General features: G+C 41.2%; 1 protein-coding gene across 1 annotated transcript; it reads right to left on the bottom strand.

Annotated features, from left to right (window-relative positions):
* Positions 1-434: 434 nt before the first annotated feature.
* Positions 435-2,886, bottom strand: LOC148010006 (uncharacterized). The gene has a single exon (XM_087672811.1). The coding sequence runs from the start codon at positions 2,308-2,310 to the stop codon at positions 529-531; it is 1,782 nt and encodes a 593-aa protein (XP_087528937.1). The 5' UTR covers positions 2,311-2,886; the 3' UTR covers positions 435-528.
* Positions 2,887-8,887: the final 6,001 nt, after the last annotated feature.

The following is an 8,887-nucleotide window of genomic DNA, read 5'->3' as shown; positions in this document are numbered from 1 at the left end:
TCAAAAATGCAAAAAGTAGTTGTGGCAACAACCAGAGTAGTCATTAGTCTTCAAGATAGGTTGTGGCAATAAGAGCAGCCATTGAGCTTCAAGATAAGTCGTGGCAACAAGAGTAGTCATGGAACAAGTGATCGACATGCACTATAGGAAATGAGAGATAAGTAGGTGTGACCAAGCTAATCACTAAAGTATATGAAATAATGCAAGATTAAAAATGCCTTTCCCTTGGGGCCAATGTTGGGGGACATGTATGAATTCAATCTTTTTTCAACTTAATTTGATCATTTTTTCTAGTTAATATCCCATTCTTAATATAAGCACTAAGAATCGTTAGTTTGCTAGCCAAGACTCAATAGCCTTTGAAAACCAAAATATTTAAAAAATTACACCAAAATGCAAGGAAACATTGGAAGCATGACTATTCAAGACAAAGCTTTTTATTTGAAGGTTTTAAAATCTTAATCAGCATAAAGGGGGTTAACATTTGACAAAAATAAAGCATTCTAAGGGATATGTTGCACCTTATAATTAGCAGGTGTTCACACCATCCTTACAATCTTGTGTCAAGAAACCAAAGGTCTCAATCTTCTTCTTGGCTCTCAAGGCAACTTCAGTGTCAACCTCTACTCTCATGTACCCATCGAAATCAACGGGATTCCCACCTGTGAGCTCAAGGGTTTGATTATACCACAAGCTATCTTTAGCCCATAGAGCACTAAAGTCATCTAAGGTGTATGCATGCCTATAAACCTCCTTCAACCTACTAAAATAACTAGAGTCCAATTCATTTGTTGCAATGTAGACATATCTAGAGTTATCGATCTCACCTTGCAACTTGGCTACGAGGGAATCGACCGATGTATCTGTGTCAAGGTGAGGCCAAAGCTCCTTGTTTTGGGCCTTGGCTCCCCTAACCAAATGGACGGCATCAAAGTCCCATTCCATCTGGCCACAGATGGCATTAACTATGTCCATGATCCTCTTGGACTTCCAGAGGAGGTGCCACGGCCTTTGGATGACCTTCTCGGTCTCCCCCTCACAGACTCTATACCAGTAGTTATCAGGCTCAGGCTGCTCGAATTTCCTCATGACGACGGTGCGATCATCGTGCCGGAGGTCCATGGGGGTGATCTTGTAGTCGGTGACCTCATTGACGGTGGCAAGGTTGTCAGGGTGGTTGTCGTTCCAGAGCTTCCACTCCTGCCAGAACTGGGACTGCTCCATGACGGCGCCGGAGTCCTTGAGGTGAGCGAAGTCGAAGTAGAAGCGGAAGTCCTTGCCATCCTCGTCGCCATGGCCGGGGTTGTTGGTGGAGGAGAGGCACAGGTTGAGGTCCATGACGAGGGTCCGGTTGAGGTACTGAGCCTCCCCGAGGGAGCACAGGAAGCTCCAGAGGTAGTGGTTCATGGACTTGCAGTGGTCGCCGCCCCGGGCGTAGAAGAGGTAGCGCTGGCTCGGGAAGCCCTCAACCAATGGGGGAGCGACGGCTGGCACCTTGTCATCGATGATCTCAAGCTCGTCCATCACGGTGGCGTTCTTGGCGGGAGCCTCGGCGGAGGAGCTGGCGGCATCGGGGGAGGAGGCGGCAGGCTCGGCGGAGGAGCCGGTAGGTTCGGCGAGCGGAGGCCTGCGGCCGCGGCCGCTGAAAGGCCCCTTGCCCCTCGCCGGCCGGACGGGTTTGGCGTTTTTGCCGGAATGCCAGCCGGAGGCGTCAGTGACGGTGTAGTTGCAGGCCACGTCGACGGTGAGGGCGAAGCGCCGGAAGTCGCGATACTTGCGCCACGACTTCTCCCGCTTCGGCCTATAGCGCCACGCCACGTCGCACTCGTCCCCCTCCAGCCCCCTGACCGGGGTCTGGTACGAGAAGAAGGCCAGGCCCGGGAAGTGCCGCAGGTTGTAGGCCACCACCGCCGCCAGCACCCCCGGGTCGGAGCAATTGATGGAGCGCGCATTGGGGTCGCATCCGACGGCGGGCAGCTCCTCCATCCGGGCCGTCTCTTCGGCCTCGACCGTCCGATCTGTGATGGCCGGGCCCTCGACGTCCGCCAAGGTGCTGTTGTCCGCCGGCGAGAGGGCGAAGTCCTCGCCGGTCTTGAGCACGGAGTCGTCTGGGTGGAAGGTGGCGTTCGTGACGGAGCTGAGGACCTTGTCCATGGCCTTGCCGGTCTCCAGCCATGGATCCGGCGGGTGGTATGTGACGGCGAGGATGGTGAAGACCAGGACCGCCAGTATGAAGCAGCTGAAGCATACATTGGTGAGGCTCCGCACCAGCTGCTGCGAGAGGGGCTCCTTGCTGTAGAGGCTCCTCATCTGGGCGGGGGGCTCTCTACTGTGCCTGTGTCTTTCCCCCTGTCGATTGGAAGGAGCTCTCTCCCTGTCTCTGTCTCTGTCTCTCTCCCTCTCAGATTCCAAATGGAAAGCCTCGCTCTCTCTCTCTCTCTCTCTCTCAGACCTACGTACCTGTCCAATTACACCTGCGAGACATCATTTCGCTTTCTCAGCTAGTCTCTCTGAGCTACCCCTCCGCTCTTCGCTCAAGCTTTCACTGTATCTGCACAGTCCACTATACAGCCATCATTTCGCCCCCTCTCAGCTAGTCCCTCTCAGCTACCTCGTCTCTCTTCGCTCACGCTTTGTTCAAGACTCCAGCATATATCGGGGTAAATAGATTGCTAAGAATCCGCAGCAGAACTAGGCTCAAATCTTGAGAAGAAAACAGCTTTCTAACCTCTTCTAACTCTCTCTCTCTCTCTTTTTGTAGATTCAAAATAGCGGTTACTCAGTCCTCATTGCCTTTGGTCCTGCCATTAGTAGTAGCACTTCTTCTACCTCTTGAGACTGTCCCAACGTGCACCGCCTCCCCTTGTCATCTCTCCATCAGATTACCTTACTCGTTTCAAGCTCATTTGGCTTCCTCCCTTTAAAGTCGAAGGAACAGCTTTTGCAATACCGTATCTTGGGCACCTTTACACCAGGACCCCACCTCACTTTTCCTTCAAGAATTCACGTCACAACTTACAAAGGCAATGAAAGTCCACTAAGGCCCCTAACACATGGCCACCCATAGACACTCAAATGGATGGCCTTGTAAGAGGGCCACCACGTGGAAGTCTATTGACCTCCACCTAGGCAAGGAGCAACTTCAAGCATTATAGTCTTGCGCATGTCACCTGATCGATAGTCGACCCCATCACCATAGAGGAGGAACATATCAAGAGAAGAGAAAAATGCATTGGGAGAAGAGAGGAATGTCTACATATGTCAAAGGAGAAGAAGCCACCCCATAAAATATTGCCATGCAACATTTGCTATGGCTAGTGAACCGAGTATCTCTAAAATGGAAGTGCTCCATCAACTTGGTGGTGCCATGTAACATTTGCTATGGCTAGTAAACTGAGTACCTCTAAAATGGAGGTGCTCCATCAACTTGGTGGAGTCCCTTCTTTCACAAAGTCAAGGTTATGGGACACATGCAACTCAAACTAGAAATTTCATACTTGCTCAAATTGATTGACTTGCTCATGCCCCAACTCTAAACACACAAACAAACCTATGTGTTGGGCATCCACTTTGTCTACTTCCATTTTCACATAAGGTAGTGAAAAGCTTTCTAATGATCAAATGGTTAGTGGGTTTGTGACCATTTGTCTCTAGACACTGGTCATCTGCATGTTCTAGCCCTCTTTCTTCAGTCATTGGTGAGATCCAACTTAGCACCTTGCAAAAAGGTGCATCAATAACTCATGACTAAGGAAACTCCCTTATAAGAGAAAATGGATCGAAAATGCAAACAACAAAGCCAATGTGAGCTTTGCTCTGTGTGTAAAGGGGGCATGTCTACCACATTCAAGCAAGGTTTTCATTGGACTTGACTCCTTTATGTCTACTTTTATAGGCAACTCCTGAACATGTTTATAACCACCCTAAATGTGTTGTAGCTAAAAGTTTATGAGAGTGTGTTTCCTTTGTAGCATCTTCTAGAAATTCTCGTTAAAACTTCCTTCAAAAATAGCAAATAATGACAAACAGTAGTGCGTTTGAGCACAAGGAGAGAGAGAGAGAGAGGATTTCGCAAAAGAAAATGAAAAAGAGGAAAGAGAAAGTTAATTGCAAAAAAAGAGGTACATTTTTTAAAGTGCTAGACGAGAGTAAGTATAGTTTCTTGAAGAGCCTACATAACGTAGAAATGGTGGTGAATTTGTATATGAAAGACAACAAATGGTTGTTGTCTCTTGAAGAGCAAGAGCCATAACATAAGAACAGTTGTGAAGTGATACATGCGAGATAAAACATGGTTATCATTGGACTTAATAGGATTCAAACCTTGTATAAGAGATTATGCACATCTCTCAACTTTCCAAAGCAAAGGATTTGAGCATTCTTGGCATCTTGTTTTTCCACACATCCCAAATTTGAACCATGCTTACCTATGACTTTGAATTCTAAGCTAAGTAAAGGAAAACCATGGAATCAACCCTATTGTTTGAGCTTGCATAATGATGGCCATTGGGTCATGTAAGAGGATTAGATAGCATTGTTGGATCTCTTTGTGCAGAAGGGTCGACTCAATGACTAGCATTGATGAAGAAAAAGGGGAAATAGCTAGCTAGAGAACTTTTGGGAGCTTCTTTCTAACCAACCAAAATATTTTCATCTCTTTTATCAAGTTCATTTTCTATGTATTTTAAAAATAAACAAATTGTTCACTTTTGGCACTTTTATTGTGCTACTCAAATTTTCATTATGGTTGATGCTAGCACAAGGGGATCCATTGAGACTAGTAGTCCTCCTAACATGACCTAATGGTTGTCCTCTAGCTAGCCTTCCAGTAGATTTGGATCCCATGTTCATGTCCTCAGCCGGCCTCTCCAAATGATCACCTTTGAGCTTAATGGAAGCATACATCTTAGATTCTCCAAGGTTGAAAACCTCCATTTTTGAGCCCTTCACATAGAGAGGGAGTGGGAGAGTATCACACAACAAGAGAGTTACAAAATTGAGTTCTAAGTTCCTCCAAAGCTACTCACTGGACATGTTTATAAACTTCCATGTATATACCACTTTTTAAAGGTTTAAGCTACATTTTCAACTATGTACTATCTTGTCAAGGGGAAGTTATTTTTTCTCCAAGAATGTTCTTTTTCAAGGATTCAACCTAATTTAGTACATGTTTGGGTTCCTTTCCTTCACAACATGATCCTTTTTTGTTAATTAGAGTTAGTACTTGTGGTTCAAGCAATTCTTCTAGATACAAATAAATTGAAGTGGGCGCTAATTAACCATTTTCAAATGCTTATGCTAAACTAATTTAATATGCATAGCTAATTAATTTAGAATTGTAATTAAGTTTTTTAATCAACGGAGATATGACATAACTTGATTTGTCTTGAGCACATTATAACATATTTTTCTTTTGTGAAAACTTGAAGGATGTACTACATAATATGAAACAATTCAAGTTCCATTTATGAGGCTCTTTTTAGATGGTTTCTAGATCAATTTTAGTAATGATTGGGGTGGAAAATGAAGTACTTCATCCTAGAAATGTAATTGTATACCCCTAACTTTGTCTATAGTTGTGTGTAATCATAAATAAAACAATACTTGGGCAATGTTATGAGAGGCGGAGGCAAACTTCACACTAGTTCCTAATTTCATTGTCACAAGGTTTTCCTAGTTGGGACTCCCATTTAGAGGCCAGGAAAATTTTCATTGTCACAAACTGAGGGATTTCAAGGCTATGAAATTTTACATGTGTGCACTCTCTTAAGATATTGTATGAGCCTTGTCCCATATGAGCATGTTATAAGATGGGACAAATTTTGACATTTAGAATGGCATCTTATTAATATAATCTATGAAATATTAGTGATGCCATAAATCAACATCACAAATTTCAAGAAACTTAGAATAAGAGGCAAAACAATCCAGCTAAGCTTACATAGTCATGGTAACATAGATGTTATCAAATTGGCATGCTTGTGTGAGAATATGACATTACTATAGTAAAAGTACAAACCTACTCATGGTTTAAAATATTGAAAAAGTTAAACTCGTAGTTAAAATTTCTTGAAAAAGTTAAAAGATAAATTTTATGAATGGACCCTTTGTCCACTATCTATGGGTACTTTTTAACTTTGACAATGTGTTAGGATGTTTCTTCATAGACACATATACTTTTGCATGGTGGTTTTGGATCCCTGTAGCTTTTTCTTGAGGCTTGTTTGGACATTGGCCATTGTTATCATGTGTCCCTACATATGCTCACAAGAATGAGCATGTTTCTTACAATCTCATGAGTATCATGTGGGTTTAGTTTATGCTACATTCCTTTAACAATTGGAATACTTTTAATATTATATGAAATGATGATGTCAAACCATCCAATGTATATGAGCATTTCAATACCATGTAATAGCCAATGTCAGACTTTAGTTACATCATGTAAATTGATTGAATAGAATGAGGTCCGATTCTCATGACACGTCTTCTATAACTACTTTAGATATGCGTGCAAATGATGCAGACTCCAAAATGCTCCAAAAACTCGCTACATAAATTTTGGTTCACATGCTTTATGCAACAAACAAATGTAAATGGATCTATTTATTGAAATAATGAAACCATTGTATCCAAATGCACTCATTCCCAAAATTTTGAACCAGAAAACAAGTGAACATGTTACTTACAATTGGAGCAAACTTAGAAAATTTATGGCATGGTTTGATTCTTTCCACGAGTCTACTAGTCAACCTATCTCTATTAATGCGCCTAAATTTTCACATGATGGATCATGGGATCATCACTCTAAATTTACTACAAGTGCTCACTTACTACAATTTAGAATTGTTTAATCCATCCTACAAAGAATACCTAAGTCACTTTAAGAGGTTGGTGAAGAATATCAAATAACCTCAAACTAATGTGTTTTTCAAAAAGTGACATTTAATTTCAAACTAATCTTAGCTAGTACTATTGTTGGTTTAACCAAGGTATGTTTAATCTTTCTTGTGTGCTAGCACACATTGGTGTGGCCATTATAGTAACCCATATTTTTGACACACAACTATCTCTAAATATAACCCATATTTTACTTGTGTGCTAGCACACATTGGTGTGGCCATTATAGTAACCCATATTTTTGTCACACAACTATCCCTAAATCTAACTTATGTGTTTGCCTACCACAAATAAAGACTCTATCTATCATGACTAAGAACATGTGGTTATGCTCATCTAGGAAGGTAGATAATTTGAACCACAGTAATGTCATAATTCTATACTAGTTGGTCTTGTCGATGTTGCCGACCAAACACACTAATTGCATCTTGCATGGTTTGCGAACTTGCAATTTAGCTCATGAGGCTTCACCTCATTCACTTTGCGCTTTTGTGAGCAAAGGGAAGTAGCATGCTACGACATGGTTGCTTCTCTTTTCTCACAAAAGAAGAAATTGTGTGCTTCATATGCAAAGTGCGACATGCTTCATGCCTAATGTGTGAAATTTCAAGAACCTATGTCTATCTACATAATTTTTGTCACACAACTATCCCTAAATCTAGCTTATGTGTTTGCCTACCACAAATAAAGACTTTATCTATCATGACTAAGAAAAATAACAAATTTGCATGTGGTTATGCTCATCTAGGAAGGTAGATAATTTGAACCACAATAATGTCATAATTCTATACTAGTTGGTCTCGTCGATGTTGCCAATCAAACACACTAATTGCATCTTGCATGGTTTGTGAACTTGCAAAGCTCATGAGGCTTCACCTCATTCACTTTGCGCTTTTGTGAGCAAAGGGAAGTAGCATGCTACTACATGGCTGCTTCTCTTTTCTCACAAAAGAAGACATGGTCTATTTCTAAATAAAGTGTGAGTTATGGGTTCCTATTATTCCTCTTTGAGTGATGTGGTGTCTCTCTTATATAGTGATTTATTATCAAGCATTCTTATGTTTTTAAATAAGTATTATCAAAACTTTAGTCAATTTTCTTGAATGGGACATAGGAGATCACCTCTCCAAAGCTTTTCTAAGATTTTAGATATTCGGTGTTGATGGATTCCAAGTTAGTGCTATCTACTTAGACATGAAACACACTTTTGCAAAGCTTCTTAAAAAGATATGAATATCTTGAGACATGATGAATTGATGAAAGAGGGAAGCTGATACATGCTAAAGAGATTGATACATGCAGAAAATAGGTGTGGAAGCCAAATGTTGTAACAGTGACATGCATTCTCAGTTAATGTATGTTGTAGCCATGCTAGCCTAGTTATTATAAAGAGCAAGAATATTTTGATCTAATAAAAGAGGATCATAACGTTGAACCAAGCTCTCTTCATCATTCTATGGTGGACCTCACACATGATCACAACATGAATCATTATGCTCAGAAAATGCTAAGTTTGCACCATGTTCTAAAAATAATCAATTTCAACTCATTGTTCTCAAATGCTCACAAAAACTAAAACAAACAATGTAGTTTGTGCATAACAAACACCTCACTCTATGCACAATGATATATTATCTTTAGCTACATGAAGCTATGACATATTCTTAGATATTGGATGTTGGAATTATGTGAGTCAAATATTTTTGTCATATGATACTTTTAAATTTTCCTTTTTTAAAAACTATTTCAAATAATGCATTGTTTACTACCACTCTATCAGCCCCTCACTGTAATTTAAGTTGCGCATACATGCATCATTGCAAAGCTCATGAGGTTGTGTTTTAATAGCCTTATGTTTTTTGGATATTAGGTATTTTTCTCTTTGTTGGAAAAACATGAAGGAAGATTGTTGCACTTTGCACATATACTTAATTCTAGATGTATAAAGATTTAGCTATTTGTCCATGATCTGAGAGCATGCCAAGTA

Source organism: Lygodium microphyllum, chromosome 30, assembly GCF_053477565.2.
Source record: "Lygodium microphyllum isolate KBCC chromosome 30, Lygodium_microphyllum_v1.1.10, whole genome shotgun sequence".
Classification (NCBI taxonomy): domain Eukaryota; kingdom Viridiplantae; phylum Streptophyta; class Polypodiopsida; order Schizaeales; family Lygodiaceae; genus Lygodium; species Lygodium microphyllum.
The sequence above is the reverse complement of the archived record's forward strand: the minus strand, read 5'-3'. Positions and strand labels throughout refer to the sequence as shown.